The 19,529-nt window shown below is 44.4% G+C and overlaps 1 protein-coding gene across 12 annotated transcripts in view; it reads right to left on the bottom strand.

Annotated features, from left to right (window-relative positions):
- Positions 1-19,529, bottom strand: part of RXRG (retinoid X receptor gamma) — a 195,937-nt gene that overhangs the window by 23,101 nt on the left and 153,307 nt on the right. For all 12 annotated transcript variants that reach the window (XM_078355035.1, XM_078355037.1, XM_078355034.1 and 9 more), the window contains one exon: positions 5,087-5,334. In XM_078355035.1, coding sequence (XP_078211161.1) covers positions 5,087-5,334 — 248 coding nt within the window. The remainder of the gene's footprint in view (positions 1-5,086; positions 5,335-19,529) is intronic.

The following is a 19,529-nucleotide window of genomic DNA, read 5'->3' as shown; positions in this document are numbered from 1 at the left end:
TCGATTTCCTCATTTCCAGGTGAGTGTGTGTATCATTGGCGGGCAGAGAGGTTGAGACTTCAAGTCTTTTGTCCCTGGCTCAATCAGATCTGCTTTTATCTTATATGTATATTAGGTTTCCAAATACGCTTTCATCTGAAGAAAAGACTTTATGACTTTATTTTTTTTAATTATCAGACTAAATGAACTTCAGAGTCTATATCAATTCTAACATTTGCAATTTTTACTTATTTTCTATAAAAATGCAGACAGACTTAAGAGGATAGTAATTCAGTTATCGATACATGCCTAAGCAGAAATTAGCAGTGATAGAACCCAGGTCAGGCCGCAGAGTTCAGGAGGGGTGAAAAAGACAGCAGTATCCCAAAATCTGTGAGGCCCATTTCAGAGTCCAGCCAGCAGATACCATGCTGACAAATATGCAGTACACACACACACACACACACACACACACACACGAGAGAGAGAGAGGTTTCCTAGATCACATTATCTAAAAAGTACATAAATATCTTCCTAATTATATACTGATGTCTTTAGAAATTGCATCACTCCACTTAGATGCTCCCCAGACCAGGGATTGAATCTCATACACAATTTTGGTGTCTTCAATGCCCACTACTGGGCCTGGTTCAATACATGTTTGTTGAAATAAATTTCTCTAGAACCTTTCAGAAACATAGTACACCTGAATGACCTAAGTGTTTAACACTATCACCTGGGAATAATCATAATAATACCAAGTTACTGCTGTAGAGCAATGCACACCTTGAGAAGTGATTTTTAAATCCACATCTCCTTTGACATGCTTTAAAAAAAAATCCCTGTAGGGTAGTCAGGGCAAACATTTGTAACCTCACAATAAAGAAAAGGAAACTGAAACAGAAACAAGTTACAGTGGTCTGCAAAAGATTGCACAATTCCTGCCTTCATTGTACCAGTTCTGATCTCTGTACTCCTCAAGATCAAAAATCCAACAGCTGCAAAAAAAGAAGCTCAAACAACGAAATGACAGAGCACAGAGTAGGAGACTGGCCCTGCCTGCTGCCCCCACCCCTAGACACTTCCTCCTCCCCACACCCCCAAATCGTACTTACCCAAGACCCAGGTCACAGAATGAACATCCTTCCATCATGAATCCCTCTCAGCCCAGTCCTGGGCAAGGAAGGCAGGGTACATATTAATCATGTGCCCAGATGATCCACAGGGTCCAGCTCACTGTAGCTTATACCAAGGCCTTTGGTCTGGTGTCATCTCGTTAACTGGGCAAAGCTTTGCTGCTGTGTGGTTCAGGAGCCCAAGCCTAGAACACTGCTCAGGGTCTCAGGCTGTTGAGCTTCTCCAGCACTTGGGAAGCTTAATATAGCTCCCCAAAGCCAAACTTGGCCTTGGCCTCTGCACACAGCCCAGTTGGCCAGGACCAAAGCTTCCATCTGACCTTTCAACCCCAATCCCTCTGTACAGACATACGGTCCAGGAATAGTGGCCCTGCTACTCACACAGCTCTGAGGATGAATTGACTAGCCAGGCTTGGCTCAATCAGACTTGAGTGTGATTGCTAAAAGCAGCCTTAGAGGGATGGTGCCTTGCCCAGTTCCCACCCACAGGATCTGTCTACCACCTCCCCCTATTTTATTTCTTTTTAGATTCTGTGATTTTTTATTTGAAACTTTCTTGTTTATTCCTTAGGCTTTTGTCTTTCCTGCCTGCTATTGTGTAAGTGCCACGACAGTACAAACTTTGCCTACCTTATTCTGTGCTTATCCCTAAAACTTGGGACAGTATCATTTAGAACTTGATGCATAGTAGGTCCACATAAATAGTTATTGGGATGAATGTCAGTGCCTTTTGCAAAACTGTACTTTAATCCCAAAACTTCAATGTACTTTCTGTCTAACTACCAGATTTTACTGGCCTTGCTGAACTCTGTTCACAGGAAAGAAAGGGAATAAACCAACTTCACACATTATGAAGCATAGGGTATCAACAGCCCGGATGATTACGGTAGGTAGGAGTGGCATAAATGCATGTACACCCCTACTGCTTCCCCATCCCCACTCCTCTGAGCACTTTCACCCTCTCACTGGGGTCAAGGAATAGATACTGAGCCATTTATAGGTCCCTCTCTTTGCTCCCTTCAGGTCTGCCCCTGACAACATACATGCAGCACCCAAGTTCAGTGTATCTGCATAATGTGGCCACCTCTCCCATAAGATTCCTTGGGAGCACTGATTATCCATCTTATAATCCTTGGCACCCAGTAGGAAGATCTTGGGGTCACTGTGCAAGTCAGCATATATCACAGCATTAGGCAAATGCAGAGTTGTGAACACAGGGCTGCAGGCCAGGGGACAGGTCCTCATTGTGGCTCTGTTTTTGACTGGCTGTGTGAGGCTAGACAAGTCACTTGGGCTCCCCAAGTCTTGCTACTTCATTTGTGGAAGAAAGGATTTGGATAGAATGAGTGATCCTCATTTGAGCAGGAGTAGGGCAGTGGGGATCCCCTGTGGGGCTTTTGCTACCTTCGCAAGGGCCAAAATCCGGGATGAGGGAGAAATGCGTACTCTGAAAAAGGTTCTGCAGGTAAGAACGATAAGATCAGAAACTGGGGTGAAGATAACTGGCCAAATTAGACCCAAGAAAGTAGCTCATTTGGACTGAGGAATGCTTTAAAAGTCTTGGAATTTGAACAGCTTTGAGGGAAAAGGGCAGCTCTCCACAGTCCACACCTGCCCTCATTCACTCACCTGTGTTACCCAACTGGCCCCAGCCCCTGTAATCCCTACACTAGCTGATCTCTCAGGCCGTCTCCAAATTATCTATTCTATGGAGCAACACATTTTTGAAGTCCTTACTGGCTCTATGCTATAACTCCACATGAATTTGCTTTCAGACCCCTAGAGTATGAGGTGTCTCAGAGACTCCAGGCATGATCACTGACGTTCTCCCTCTGGAGTAGCAGAAAATGCCAAAGTAAAAGGAGCCCTGCCTGTTCTTCAAAACTACAAAACTACATTCAAAGGACACTTTGGGACTGTGTTAGTGATCTCCAGAGAAACAGAATCTACAGGAGGAGTGTGTGTGGGGAGGGGGGGAGTGTTTGTGTGTGTGCGTTTAAAATTTTATTATAAGGGCCGGGTGAGGTGGCTCACGCCTATAATCCCAGCGCTTTGGGAGGCCGAGGCGGGTGGATCACAAGGTCAAGAGATCGAGACCATCCTGGTCAACAAGGTGAAACCCCGTCTCTACTAAAAATACAAAAATTAACTGGGCACGGTGGTGCACGCCTGTAATCCCAGCTACTCGGGAGGCTGAGGCAGGAGAATTGCTTGAACCCAGGAGGCGGAGGTTGAGGTGAGCCGAGATCGCACCATTGCACTCCAGCCTGGGTAACAAGAGCGAAACTCCGTCTCAAAAAATAAATAAATATATAAAAATATAAAATTTTATTATAAGCAATTGTCTCACATGATTATGGAGGCTGACAAGTCCCAGGATCCACAGGGTGAGTCAGCAAGCTGGAGACCCAAAAAAGCTCATGGCATAGTCCAAAGACCAGCAGGCTTGAGACCCAGGAAGAGCAAATGCTTCAGTTCAAGTTCAGAGACAAGAAAAAAATAATGTCACAGTTCAAAGGTCATTAGGCAGGAAAGTTTCCTGTTACTCAGAGGACGGTGGGCTTTTTTGTTCTATTCAGATCAACTAATTGGATGATGCCCGCTCACATTAGGGAGGACAAACTCCTTTACTCAGTCTACCTTATTTAAATGTTCATCTCATCCAAAAACACCCTCACAGAAACACCCAGAACAATGTTTAACCAAATATGAGGGCATCCTATGGCCCAGTCAAGTTGACACATAAAGTTAGCCATCATAAGAACCTGCCAGTTCTGCCTCTGGGTGTGCTGGTAGATGAGGCAGCAGAGATCCTGGCTATTACACAGGAAAAGAAGAAGGTGTGGCAGATGGGATTATTGTTCCGAATACTTCACTCCTTCTAATTCTTCATATTCTTTGCATCGTGTCTCTGTAGTACCTCCCACTAGTATAGACACAGCCTTCTTCCTTCCCCCATCAATGTTGGAATCAGTCATATGGTTTTCTTAGGCTGATGGAATATCAGTGGGCATGATTTGAGCAGAGACGTCACTGTGCTTTCTGGATTGGGTTTGGACTTTTGCACTTCTATGATACACCATGAGAAAAGCATGCCCCAGGTAGCTGCTGCTCCTTTACAATGGGACATGATGAGCCTGCAGCTGAGCCCACTCATCCACCATCTGAAGCAGAGCCATCTATCCTAGCTTAAAGTAGGCATATGAGTGAGAAGATAAGTGTTTGAGGATTTTTGTTATGCGGCATTATTGCAGCAATAGCCAACCACTACAAGAGGGGAAAGGTGATGACCTTAGTGTGGCATTGCTAGAATGGAGTAAAGACATCTGGCCATCCTATAGGCTCTGCAGAGTAACAACCTAGCATGAACCATGCACATACCTCTTCTCCTCCTTCATGACAGAAGGCACTCGAAATTAACACAGGTAAAATTTCCTTCCCGACTTCCCATAGTCTTAGAGACAGCATGTAACACAGTGTGTCTTGCTCTCAATTTGTTCACTGCCATACCTGCCTATTTCTCCTCTCAGCTGTAAGCTTCTGGAGAGCAATGACCACACCCTGATCGTTTCTGCATTACCTTTAACAAGAGCACATGGCACTTTGGTGACTCAATAAATGCTCATAATTGAATTGACAGGAGTAAAAGGGGTCCACTCTGCTGATGTGAGTTGTCCATAAACAACTCTAGAGATGTTAAAATCACAGCCAGTGTTGAACTACTGAAACCACAAGGGAGGGTCTCTTTTGGTCACAGTCTCCTGGACCATGAGGAGTCGTCAGGTCTTCAGGACTGCTCAGCCTGAGGACACACGCATGAAGACCCTGCCTGAGGGACGTCTGTAGACACCATCCAACCCCTTCAGCAAGCACGCATTACACACATGGTAAGTGCTGGTTCTACTCCAGGAGCAGCCTGGGTGAAACCACGTAAGATGGCTGGAAAGGCCTTGGAGAGGAAGAACACCTACCTGAGAGCTGGGTGGGGCAACCAGGTTGATTCCTGGAGGGGCTGCCAGTGCTCCTGTGGGTGGGCCCATGGCAGAGGTGATGACTCGATATGGAGAGCCCAGGGCATTGAGGGGGGTCCCCACTGCACTCAGAGTCCGTGGGGCACTCACTGGGGTGTCCGTGTAGCTGGAATGGCTGTCCATTGGTTTCCCCGTGGACAAGGCTGCCGACGGGCTCATGGATGTAGAGCCAGTGTGGCCAGGGGAGCCTGTAAGGAAAAAAAGAATATAGGTGGTCAGAGGCTGGGAGGCATGGAAAGGGACCCCGTGGAGACAGAGGCCCAGCCCCACCTTTCTTTCCTGTTTCCTGCCCCTCCTTTTAGCCTACATGTCTGTGAGCCCTAGCTGTTCTCACCTACACTACCCTGTTGATATAAAGAGAATCGAGGGACAGAGAGGGGAGAGGGCCTGCCCTAGGACAGAAATAAGCATGGATGTTTTAGTTCTCTGGGGCCCAACCTGAATCCAGTCTGGACTATGCCGGATCCACAGCCAGTGGGACAAGGGGCACAGTCCAGAAGCCCTGGCCTGAGTGACTATGGCCTGGGCCAGCCAGCCAGGGAAGGTGAGTTTATACCAAACCTCAGGTGCAGTGAGTGAGTAGGTTCCCAGAATTCCCTGCCTAGAACTCATATTGCTCTGAGAATTGGGGCAAGGCTGAGATTCATTCATTCATTTAAACGCAACAAACATTTATTAGGGTGCCAGGTGCTGGGGATTCAGAGCTGAAGAGCACACAGTCACTGACATCAAGGGAAGGCAGAGGCTGTGTCATACCCCCTGGTTTCCTATATCTATTTAAGCTTTTTGTATGTGATGTTCTTTTCCTGTCCATCTCCATAGCACAGGATTAATTAGCACTCAGGGGAGAAGACTTGGAATGGACTAGGCATGGCTTTATGGCCACAGAGGGCCAGGAAGCACAGGAAGGCAAGTGCAGGCAGGCCTGCTGAGACCATTTCTGTCCCTGAGAATAGAATACTGCACCCACAAATGTCTGTGGAACATGGTCTTGGCGAGGAGGTCATGAGTACCACTTTCTTCCAATAAATTGAGCCCATATTCCCCTATAGTCAAAAGCAAACTCGAGATGAAACAGGAGAGGGGACTCCTGACATCTTGAGAGCCCCACGTGGAACATTCTCTCCGCAAGAGAGGAGCTATAAGCTTTAGGAGGTGTGGCAGCAAAGCAGAGACTAGAAAACACCACAGGGCAGCCCACCGTGGATCACATCACTAGATCCCTGTGCAGGTAGCGTGCAAGAACAGATGCGAAGAAGCCCTGTGCACAGTAGCTGCATGCAACGCATCTGTGAAAGCGAGATGATTAAGTGCTCAGTAAGCATGGTCTGCTGGAGAAGCTACCCCATTCTCGGAAGCCTACTGTGGGTCAGACACCTTGCCAAACAGATGTGATATGGAGTTGAGGAAGTCATATGCCTGACGTTATGTGGCTCACTATTCATCCAACAAGTACTTCTTGAGGGCCTGCTACATGCAAGGCACTGTCCTAAGCCTTTGGGCAACATCAGTGAGTGCTAAGTGGAGTGTCAGGAGCAGGATGCTGAGGGGAACTTGCTTCATTCAAGTTCTGGAGGAGAGCAGGAAGTGTGAGAAATATAAGTGTGAAACTACTCCTAAACTTAAATATCCCACTGGAAAAAGATGTCAACCTGCAGTTTCTTTTGGAGCTTTTCTAGCTTTGTTAAGGGCTACTTGTGGAAATACGCAGCCCTTAGTGACCCTTGGAGAGTCACTCCAAGGAAGCTGTGACCCTCTTGTCATTTTACCTATGGAGCTTTGGCCTATCAGGGACAACTGCCTCATCGACGGATAAGTCCCAATAACCCATGTCTTAAGTACTACAACCAGGGAGGAAACTGGCTATGGGCCCACAGGGGAGTGGCAAAGGGGTTAAAATGAATAACTCAAATATTTATTATGTGTCCTCAATAGCATCAGGCAATTTCCGTAACTCTTTATCTTGACCATAAGCATATGAAGTTATTTCAGCCTTTTGCAGATGAGAAACTTGAGGCTCTATCTAACTGCAAACCATTCTCAGTTTCAAGATGACTTACCTCTGCCTCCATTGTCTAGATGCTCTTATTCATCCTTCAAGGTCTAACTCAAGTACCACCTCCTCCAGGAAGCTTTTCCTGGTGTTCCTGGTCTGCTTTGCTGCCCTTTTTTTGTTTTCTAAAACTGTCTGTACTTACTCATATCTTGCATTTGTTATGCTGTATCGCCATATTTGTTTATTCCCCTGTCTTTCCCCTTAACAAAAAGGAAAAAAAACAGGTCCAGTTTTGTTTCTCCATCTCTGTCAGAGTATCTGGCACTGCCCAGGTAGTAACTAGCAAAGCCTCAATTGGAATCATCAATCTGAAACCCCCGCTTTGCTCTGTGTTTGCTGTCAAGGACAGCAGAGATGATTGGAGAGCCATCTGCACCAAGAGTACAAGATGACTCAATTCTGAAGTGATCTCAAGCTGAAAGTTCATCTGAAGGAGAGAAAAGAGGGCAGCACTCAAGAACTAAAGCCAAAAAAACCAAGACTCTTTTCAGATGGCCATTAATTGGAAAGAGCAGTTTTAGACTCTTCCAAGGCCCTGGGGGCTCTGACATTTAACGAGGCTAATGTATACCTTGAGTCGGTTACTAAGATAAAGTGTGACAGGTGAGTTAGGAGCCAGCCCTGATCAATGGATGAGGAGCCATAAGCTCCACTGGGAAGGCAGCTGTCCTTCCCCACGACCAAGCTATCTGAAGGAAACTGACTTTTCCTTTTTTCCCAAAACAGACCAGATGACCCTGCAACTTTCCTTCTTATTCTGCTTTAAACAGATAGAGAGACTGCGCCTTCTATTTCTTTACCCCCAGGGTCAAGAACCAAAGCCTGACACCAGGCCTAGACCAAGGGGACAGACAAGAGCAAGAGTTTGCTTCACACATTCATCAACCCAACAGTTCCAGGGTGCAGACCCTCTGCCGCCAGTGACGGTGGGCATTTTAAGTGATATGTTGACAAACTTTAAAAGATTAATCATTTTGTATTTATGTTTTCTGTTTTCTTTTGCTTCTAGGGAGTGACTGAGCTCACCTTTTCTGTTATAAAATTATCTTCCTAAAGATAGCTATTTAAGCTTTCTTGAAAAGAGTAAATTGATTTTTTAAAAAGTCTAAGTACAGAGGATATATAAAATATCGTGAAAATAGTATGCAAAGAAATGTTGTTTAAGAAACATCAACCTGCACAAAAATATACAAATATGGACTTTGAAGGACTCATGAGTTGTTTCAAAAATAAAATGTGATAGTGATATGAAAGTGATTTGAAATTTAAAGTACATTTTGGTTGTTGTTATTAATAGAACGTGCAGGCAAGTGCACTACTTAGTGCACTCATGAGAATGGTACATTGTTGAGATATAATGAAATAATGAGTTAAAGTTTGGTTCTTAATGGCCTTTAAAATGTGGTTTATTTCTGTTGAGTCAATGACCCGGAAGAGGTGGGCTATTTTATAACTACTTTTTAAAAAATAAAATAGAATTTAAAAAGACAAATACATCTTAGACAAATGCATTTTAGTTCTTTTAGTTCTTTGCCTTTTACAAAGGCCCAGTAGTTCTTAGAAATAAATAGATTTGCTTTTAGACAAGTTGAAAAATAATAACTTTGATGACAAAAGTGTTTCTCAATGGAAAATTAATCTATTCTCCCAAATAGACACTAATGCATACCTGCCCGTGATGTTTTTGTCAGCCTTTCTCACTTCTTTTTTTTTTCACAGCCCCATGGAAACTACAGCAAGTACCAAAAAGCACCACAATTTTCCATATACCTGATTATATCTTATTTCTTTTCCTTCCTCACCTAGCCTTCTGGTTAAGCTCTGAACTAGGTAGAAACTGAAGGTTTCCCTTCAGCATCAGCTGAAAGTAGGCAGGCTCCTGCTTGAAGGATAAATGATGTTTATTGCAAATTGATCCAGGGTAGGCTCTGTCTATCCCTCAACCTAGGGCAAGTCTAGTCCAAATCTGAAGTCAAGGTTTTCTCTAATTTTTCCTTTTGGTTCTTACAATGATTTGGATGCATGTGTCCCTCCAAAATTTGTGTTGGAATTTAAACCATAAGAGAGCAGTAAGAGGTGGGGCCTTTTGGAGGTGAGCAGTCCATGAGGGCTCCACCCTCAAATGGGATTAATGTCCTTATAAAAGGGGACTTCAGAGAACTCTTCCGCTTGAGAGGATGCACCATTTTGTCTGTTTTTCTGTCCCTTCCATCCTGTGAGGCACTATCTTGGAAGCAGAGAGTGGCCCTCACCAGACACTAAACCCCTCGTGCCTTGATCCTGAATTTTCAAGTCTCCAGAACTGTGAGCAATAAATTTCTATTATTTATAAATTACCTAGTTTGAGTTATCTTATAGCACAAGATACCAGCAGGAGAAATGGCCTGATCCAGTCTCTCAGCCCAACTTATACTGTGGCATGACCCCTGGCGCCAGCATCCCATGAAGCTTGCTCCCCGCCTTCCCCTGTGCCCTCTTGATCTTCCAGCCTCCTATGCCAGGCCCACTGCCCAGATGCCTGGAAAATGCACCAAGTCTGTATTCTGCAGAGTTCATTCTCTTTGCTCAGGCAATGATTTTATTACAAAATACCTTATCTGATGAGAAAGCGCTAGTGGAGTTCCTCAAAAGGTTTTCTTCTCTTCTGGCAACATACCCAAGCATAGCATTGCATACTCCTGGGCCTCATTACCCCCGGTAAGGTGGGCACTCAGTGACCTGTAAGATCCCTTCCAGCACTGTTTCATGAGCATTTGGTAGGACATGGATTATTGGCATTGAAAAGAAAGAAGTGCAAGTCTTGGTGGTCTGGAATGGCCTGTGTCTGGACCGGGTGCTGAGGGGCACCTGTCATCATCAACTGGACCATGTTAGGCCTTCAAACCATTCGGCATTCCAATTAAAGGTGCTGAGAGTGTCACCGGGAGCCAAACTGCGACGAGAATCCATACAGAGCATGACTCTGCGATGACTCCGAAAGTCCCTGTGTGCACTGATGGCACTAGGCTTCAGGGCTGCAGGACTAAGGAGGAGATAAGAGCTCCAAAGTCCAAGAGTTCTAGGTTGAACTTGAGGCTCTGCTGGTTTCCAGCTATGTAAATTTGAGCAAGGAACATGACCTCTGTAAATTGCAGTTTCCTCAGTCATAAATTGAGACAAATAGGTCTATCTCAGAGGACTGCTGAGAGCTCCTGAGACCATGAGGTCCACTAAGTTTTTGTTAATGTATATAACTAGGTATAGAGTTTATCAACAGAAATTATTTGCATAAGAAATCAATGTCTCTGACGTTTACCAGAACCACAATCTCTAAACAATGAATTGCATGCGTGCATGCGCGTGTGTGTGTGTGTGTGTGTGTGTGTGTGTGACAGAGAGAGAGAGAGATACTCACTGAGAAAGAGGACACAAAAGCCCGGGCACTGAGAACTACAGAATTCTTACCAAGGTAAGGAAGTTGCTTAGCAACCTCATCCTCAGCCAATAAAAGCAAAATGTCAAGCATGCAGTTTTTCTGACTGGCCAGACAAGGGAGCAAATGGCTTGGTGTTTCCCCCGCTTTGCTGCTGTGCCAGGAAGGGTAGAGAGTTTGCTCTCCCACTAGCAACCCTCTTCAGGTTGGAATGGAAACTTGTAATGGAATCAATGATAAGGGCTAACGCCCACCCGTGGGGAAAGGGACAGAGCTAAAGACTTGGCATTTCTCAGAGTCAGGAGTCTCCATATGAAGTGACGGGAGCACCATGGGGCCCTGTCCCTCTCTGATCTCTCCCACGGTGGAACTGTCACACACCAAAGCCTGACTCCATTCCTCCAGTGGAGGATATGGTGTGAAAGCCCAGTAATCATAGGATTATCAGACACCTGACTTGTTCTTCTTTGTCTGCAGCAAATTTACTCACATATTCTTTCCCTGCTTGGCTCTTAACACAGACATGCTGCTGAGTAGAGTCGGCGGGAGACTGCCAGGCACAGGCTCTTCAACCAACAACTGACTGCCACCTCCTCTGCTGTGTAACAGTGATAATAACTAATATTTACGGAGCAGTTGCCACAAGCCAGACATGGTTCTAAACGCTTTACATATATATGTTGAGCGTCTCTAATCCAAAAATCCCAAATCCAAAATGTTCCAAAATCCAAAACTTTTTGAGCACTGACATGACTCCTAAAAGAAATGTTCATTGGAGTATTTGGGATTTTCGGATTAGGAATGCATAACCAGTAAGTATATAATGTAAATATCCCAAAATCAAAAGAAAAAAAGATTGGAAATATCTTGATTCCCAAGCATTTCCAATAAGGGAGACTCAATCTGGAGTAGCTAACAGTTATTAGGCACCTACTATGTGCCAAGCACCTTTCCAAGGGCATGATATGCAGCATCTTGTTTAATATTCTCAAGGGCCCTTGAAAATAAGATACTATTAGTACCTCATCCCCATTTTACTGACAGGAAAGTGAAGCCACAGGGAGATTGAGCAAACTGTCCAAGATCCCTTAGCTGGTAAGGAGCAGGGCCAGGATCCAAGTCCAGGCAGTCTTGTGCCAGGCCTGCTGTGCTGAACTCCTGCACTGTGCTTGCCACTTGCCAGGGTGGAGGGGAGATAGCAGAAGGTAAGCCCAGATAAGCCCCAAGTGGGTGGATTATGTGTAAGGACAACTAAGATATTCAATTCTTGCCCTATGGTCTTCACAACTTACTTATGGATTATAATGCATTCTTTTCCTTGAACATACATAATTGTGGCAAATGAACAAAATGACTAGGAGTCAGGGAGGGCAGGAGACTGGGTCCCCAAAGGTGCTAATAAAATGAGGATTCAAATATTTTTCCAGGTGGACCTCCATTTATTTTAATATGTGAAACCCGATTTTGCATTCTGGAGTAGAGGTTGAGCAAACTTTTTCCTTCAAGGGTCAGGCAGTAAGTATTTTAGTCTTTGCTGGCTGTGCCATCTCTGTGACAACTACTCACAATATCCTTTGCAGTGTGAAAGGAGACACAGTCAATGTGTAAGCTAACGCACACAGATGTGGCTGCGTTCCAACAAGCTTGCAGACCCATAGGGGATCATTCTAGAGAAGTTTTATTACCTTTACCATTTCTGATTGCTCTTCCGTTAGTAGTGATTCCCAGCACCTTAGCTGCACACTGTTCTTCCTCCAGCTTCCATATCACAGAGCGGGATTGACTGTCAAAGGTACACAGAGGGGCCTGCAGATCAGTGAGTACAACCCCTCTGTTATAAGCAAGGACACTGGGAAAACCAGGTATGGCTTGCCCGGGACCTGTGGCTGTTTGTGGTCTTCAAACTGAGTTCCCATGAGTCCCCTTGGAGCCACCTGGGGTAGCAGGAAGGGAAGTAGAAGGGGCTGAGCCACAGAAAGTCCTCCTCCCCACTTTGCTAAAATAGCTCAATGCTACCAACCATATGGGGTAAGGGTTAACCTTCCACAGTGTGAGGGCTAAATAAAATCAAGCCTGGAAAATTGTAAACACATAATACAAGTTAATTCCTTTTTTCTCTGGAAAATCTGGAGACTACAGCACTAAATTTAGCTAGAGTTTGGTATGTACCTTTTTCTTAGAGAAGATTCCCCTGTTCTTAAAGTGTCAGACTGCACACTATGAGGTGCTGACAAAGTAAGTAAGACACGGATTCTGCCCCAGAGAGAGCACTGTTTTCAGAAAATTATGTTTTAACCAATCATCCTAAGGCAGGTGCTCATGAGGTCAGACAGAGAGGGAGCCATAACCTGGGACTGCCAACCCCTATCATCTTCAGGGTACCCTCACCCCAGGCAGTGACCTTGATAAGTCCCGAACCCCTCCATTTCCTCAAATGCAAATTGAACAACCTGGAGTTCCTTGCCCTTTTATCAGCTACTGTAGCCAGATGGGGGCACAAGTAGGGGACAGCAAGAGTTTCAAGGTTAAAAATCAATCCCAAACTCCTGGTGGGATTTCAGAATTAACATCCAAACTTGAAAAACAGAAAGGCCTGTTACCATCTTTAATTCAAAAAGCATTTACAAGATGTCAGATGAATGGAAAACAAAGTGCTTAATGAATATTTTTGGGTGTTTCTTCTAGGCTGGTGGCCTGGGTTTCGTTTCTGTGACTCAACATCTTTGTCCCACCTTTTCATTTTATTGGTCACTAGTGTGACGGGGAAGCAGCCTCCTGGAGGGTTCAGGCCTCACCGTATCTGTGTTTTCACCGCCGCAGCGATGTGGAGAGCAGAGGTGAGAGAGCAAGGGAAGAACATCCTAGACTGATGGAGAATGCCAGCCAGCCAGCCAGTACACCTGGCTAAGCATCTGCTTGTACATGGGCTGTGCAAGACACCAAGAGCATGAAGCCCATCCCCTACCCAGGTGGACTGCATAAACTAGTTACAAGCTCCGAAGCCTTCAAAACATTTGGAGGTTAATTATTTCTACAAATTTTTCTTAGGGCTAAGTTTAAGTGAATGGATCCAGAGAATTCGGGGATTTGGAACTTGAGAACAGATATGTTCTGAATATTACCCAATGGTAACATTGGACTAGGAATAGAGTTCCTGCATTTTAAGATGACTGCTGTCTTTAGAAGACAATCTATAGAGATTGTCTTGTTCAGATAGAGAAAGCCTATCTGAACAAGAAACCCAGAGAGAGAAAGAAACAGAGGTCATGGATTCAAGGGCTGGGTGTACACATAATTGATGTTCAAGAACTTTAGGGACAAGAGGAGAACTGGGAGCACCCTTATTGGCATCTGCTTCAAACATTCATTGACATCTGCCTTCATGGACTAGCCAGTACATGATGTACCAGTATAAGGAATTGGCTTAAAGGGACAGCCAGCCGGTCCTCGTTAGCAGGATCCCCTGGAGCCTCTCATTTGTTAGTGATGGCATAATATCCATCTGCACCAGCAAGGTCTATAATTTGGTGCTGGCTGGGAAAGGTGGCGTGCAAGCAAAATGTCATTAATTATATGCAGAAATGTTCACAGAAATTCTGCTAGACTAGACTCAAATTCTAGGTCTATAATAATTTGCAGCAAGCCCTCAAAAGGGCCGCTTTATCATTCTGAACCTCAGTTTCCTAATCTGTCTAATGGGAATAATTTCTGCCCTGCAGACTACACTGAGTCGGTTTGAAGCTTGAGTGACATAGACAGTGGCCTCCAAGAGGGGCCCCTCTATCTGTAGTGCCTAGCACAAGGCATGGCATAGAATAGGCACTCAACAAATATCTTTTGACTGACACAACCAATAATTGGTATGAAAATAAATAGCACATTTATAAAGAGTTTTAGGAGTGTAAGTCATTATGTAGGGAATGGAATAAGCGTGGACCCAGGAGCCGGAGGAAGTGCTGTTTTTGCCTGCGAAGCCTTGGGCAAGTCTCTCAACCTCTCTGGAATTATTTTCTCTTCTATAAAAGGAGGTGGTTCCTCAAGTTCTAAAATTCTGGTTTCTGAACAAAAATAACAACATGGTCTTATTAATTTACAACATAATTAATTCAGAGTGGTGACTAAATTGGTCACGGTATAAACCACTTTGTATTTGTTCATTCACAAAATAATAATAAAAAAAGGTTTGTTAAGCAAATAAGATGGTAGAAGTGTTGAGCCTATTTAAGATACATATGTTTTCAAGCAATTTAAAAAGCAGAGTAGGAGCATATTAGCATGTTAACGGGGTGTTAATTACAAAAGAATCTTTTAAAGCAGGTTTTCTAAAATCGCCACTTAATAACTATTAGCTTTTGGTACTTGAAACACAAACTATTCACATGTGTTACTTAGAAGTAATAAAATTGTCATTTAAAAGTAATCTGCCAACTTGTCACAAATTTAGACTGATTTTTCTCTCAATTGATCCAAATGAGTGAGGTTTTGCTATAATTATATATAATGCTGGTGATAATGAGGCTGATTATCAATCTTTCCCTGCTTTTCACTACCTCCATCATTACAGATTTTAGGGGAGGGGGCGGGGGTGGAGGGAAATGGGAGGAGTGGGAGCAAGGGGAGGAGTGGGGTGGAGGAGGGGGAGAGAGGGAGGGATGCCACTCTCTACCTCCCCCTTCCTTCAGGCACTAGAAGCAACTCCAGCTCCCACCCCGAGCAGCTCATCACCCTTCTCTGGGGGCTGCATGAATCCAGGTAGAACTGCCCTGTGCGGCTCGGAAAGGCTAGCCTGCTCATCTGAACTGGGGTTGCGTGAAGCATACAGCAGCGTCAACCCATCAGCTAATGCATCTTTTCATTCTCACATTCCCACTGAGAGGCTGAGAGGGCTGAGCCTCCGGGGGCAGAAGGAGGGCCTCTTCTACATGCGCTCCACTCTGCAACATGTTCCTTGATTTTCCCCACTAAGGAAGCCAGAAAGGGCTTTGGTAGCAGAGAAGGCTTCCTTCTCATCAGAAGAAAGCTTCTCTCTGCTCCCTATTCCCTGGAAATTGAATGTCTAACATCTTGTTTCCTCCATCTGTTAAAATGTAGAGCTTTGCACCAGTAAAACAGGTATCAAATACCTTCTCATTCATCTCAGGGTGATTGTGCAGCCTAAATGTTTATGTGAAAGTCCCTTTGAAAATACTGATAATAATTCAAATGTAAGAAATGCATATGAGCTCATCCCTAGTGTCTGAGTAGCTCTTTTGTGGAAAGAGTAGGGAGAAGAAGATTGGGCTGGGCTGGGAGCCCTAAGGAAGGGAACCAAAACTGGGGATTGAATTGTGGAGAGCAGGAGTCAGGATGCGGAGTGTTCTAGTGAGAAAGGGCCAGGGTCAAAATCCTGGGAGAGGCCAAGTATTGAATTGGGAAGGGGCAGGAAGGACTGTGCTGGGTAACTGTTGTAAGAATTTACAGTCGTACAGTATAGGACATGGGAGGCATGGGATTAACATCTGGGCCTGCTGCTTTCCCTCATGTTTGAATACCACTTGTATCATTTATTAGCCAAGTTCCCTTTGGCAAGTTATTAATTTCTCTGTCCCCCAGTTTTTGCATCTGTGTATTGGGGATAATAAAACTACCAACCTTTAAGTGGTGTTGTAGTTATGAAATGAGTTGATACAGGTTAAGTATCCCTTATTCAAAATGCTTAACAAACACCAGAAGTGTTTTGGATTTTGGATTTTTTTTTTTATTTTGAAGTATTTGCATTATACTTAGCAATTGAGCCTCTATAATCCAGAAATCTGAAATCCAAAATGCTCCAGTGAGCATTTCCTTTGAGCATCATCTTAGCACTCAAAAAGTTCTGGATTTTGGAGCATGTCAGATTATAGATGCTTGGATTAGAGATACTCAACCTGTATTTTCACTTTTTTCTTATCACTGAGCTAGGGCTGAGTCAATCTCACGAGAGCCACCAAAGTCCATGCATTCTAGGAAATACACTTCCATTCCCTGGGCCTCTGTGTCTTCTACTTTAAAAAAAAGGAGAAAACACCAGCTTCCTCTGGGACACTTGCCACTCAATGCTGGTGGCTAAGTTCTCTGCAGATCTAGAAGCTTCATAATGAGGGGAAGGAAGAGGTGGGGCATTTAGATTACTCTTTGCACAATTTCTTCCCCCAGTTGCTGTTCAGCTCTCTATCTCTTGGTGAGATTGTAAATGTTTTAGAAAATGGTTTATACTAAATATGTTCCGTCCTAAATCTCATAAACAGTTACTCCTTCCCACATAAACCATAACCACTTATGCCCATGGTAGGTTCCAATTAGCCACCCACAAATCTGTGGAGGGGAAAAATATGTTCTAGCATATACACACACATACAAGCACCTCCAACCCAACCCCTTCTCTGTGGCTATTTTCAGGCGAAAAAGCAAATATTCTGCATGAATGGTCAGGGTCAATTGGACAGGACTCTTGCAAATCAGTATGTTCCCAAGAGAAGCCACCAATTAATTCTGCAGACATCACTGTTGCTTCTCAGGATCTCTTAACCATCCTGTGACTTATTCCTCAATAGCCAGTTCATTGAGTCTGCAACAACCAGTCAGTGCTGAGGCTACATTTCTGAGGTTGGATTGGGGCACCAGGAGCTCCCCAGGGGTATGCTGCTGCCCCCAGCTTTGCAGAGCAAATGTGTTACCCACAGAAGCTGTGAGAGGCAGCTCAGTGGAGTGTGAACTCTGGGAGCCAGTCTGCCTGGGTTCAAATCCCTGGCTGTGCCATCTTCTAGCTATGAGACCTTAAGCAAGTTATTTCACCTCTCAATGCCTCTGTTTCTTCATCTTTAAAAGGAGTACCCACTCTTTTTTTTATTTTTTATTGCATTTTAGGTTTTGGCGTACATGAGCAGAACATGCAAGACAGTTGCAAGGAGTACCCACTCTTAAGGTTGTTATGAGGATTACGAGTTGGGGCTGGTAAAGTGCTTACAATGGTAGCTAGTATTAGTGTTACATTGTGTTTGTTAAATGAAATGACAGAAGTCCTCTCTCTCCGTGATCTCCTTCTCACCCTGAGGATTACTGCACAATTGGATGGGGGGATTACAGGCTTTGTTTTGCCATCTTCTAAGAGGCAGCAACTGTCTCATCCCAGAAAAACAAACCTATTACTGAGCAGCTGGCAAACCCTGGGCTTGGCAGAGAAGAAGAGAAGGGTTCTCTCATCATCACATGGTAGGGTCCAAAGCTGGGGGATTGGGCACCTTTGTAGAGCCACTGTCACCCAGGTAGCCATGACACTTTGGCCAATTTGAGCAGTCTCTTTTTCACTGATCAGATGATGCTCTGACAACTGGTAAGCACAGTCCCAGACACAAATCTCAGGTGTTAGTTTCCAAAGGTGGCTTTGCTTCCCTGGAGATTCTTACACAAATCATGGGGGCCCTCTCTAATTTCATATGCTATTATGTAAAAGGGCAGGGGGTTAGACACCAAATATTTTAATAGGTGCAGTGCAATTTGCTGCATTGAGGCAAGGGAGGTTAGAGGCTGAAGGTGAGGTCTACTCTAATCCTGCAGTTTCCCCATGACTGCTGGTGAGTCCTCTGCCATCCCTCTCCCTAATTACAGAAAGTTCTGAGGCAGACCTCCCTGCAGATGGGGCAGGAGTCTTTTGGCTCAGCATTCAGGCCTCCTCTTAACTGGCACATGCAAACAAAATGGAAACCATCAACAGAACTAAACAAAATAATTGTTCTCCTCCCTCAGGAATGACAAGGAAAAGTAGCGTTAGGGAAGACATGTAGACAACCTACATGGCCCTTTCCCCTTAAGTTCCCTGTGCTGTGCTGAACTATTTCCTTCCATAACTGAACCATTGTGTTGTCCTCTATCTGAAATCTAATTACACTAAGTACCAGAGCTCCTGCAATTACAAAAAGCTAAGCCAGCAACATATGAGGGTCTTTGTGGATTTAATTTTATGTTCCCAGATTCCTTATTTATTATTTTACAATAATGTCTGAGTTTTAATTATTTTGCATGTTAGTCCCTGAGCAAAATAGAGGGGAAGAAAATAGTGTATTAGGTAGCAAATCTGTGGACAACACTATAGAAGCTGCTTTTTACATGCTAGCTCGTTTAATTTTCACAATACTCTATGGATGATGAGATACAAATCCCATTTTAGAGAGAAAGATGCTAAGGCTCAGAGAGGTTTACTAGCTTGCCTCAGATCACACAGCTAGTAAGTGAAAAACTGGGAACCAAACTCTGCACACTGTCTCTCTCTGCCTCTTCCTCCTCATGCTCTTTTTACTATATTAAAGCAATAATATTATAAATTTGAGTAAGGGGCTTTCTGGAAGTGTTCTGAAACTCAGCTCCAAATAAACTTGGACTAGTCCCTGCCTTCCTTTGAGCCTCAGTTTACACATCTATAAAATGAGAGTCTAAGATGCTGTTTCAGGTCCTTAGGATGCTAACATTCCAAGATTCCAGACTGCATAAAGATTCCAGACTTCTTTCTCTGGCTCTTACTTTAGTTCTCTCCCTAAATCTTTCTATCTTCAACCCTTTTATTCACCCCAACTGTCTCTGAGGGTCTCTTTGGTATTAATGAAGCCATAGCCTCACAGACCTTGGCCCACATATCTGGTGGAGAATGAGCATGCATCTCTCACAAAGGAACTAAGATGTAAAGGAAAAAGCCATTCTCAGCTGTGAATGGGACTGAGGTGGGAGTTGAGGAGGCTTTTCACATCTGGAGCCCAGCTACAGACTAGAGATCAAATGCCCAGGTCACAGCATTGGCCGCCACTCTCACTCTGTCATCAGACTGGCCTGAAGAACTTGAACATTACCTCGGGAACATTTCCATGGCCCTCACCCCGAGTCCAAGTGCAACCTCCTCATGTGTT

Source organism: Callithrix jacchus, chromosome 18 (genome assembly GCF_049354715.1).
Source record: "Callithrix jacchus isolate 240 chromosome 18, calJac240_pri, whole genome shotgun sequence".
Classification (NCBI taxonomy): domain Eukaryota; kingdom Metazoa; phylum Chordata; class Mammalia; order Primates; family Cebidae; genus Callithrix; species Callithrix jacchus.
This window is presented reverse-complemented; position numbering and strand designations above follow the sequence as displayed.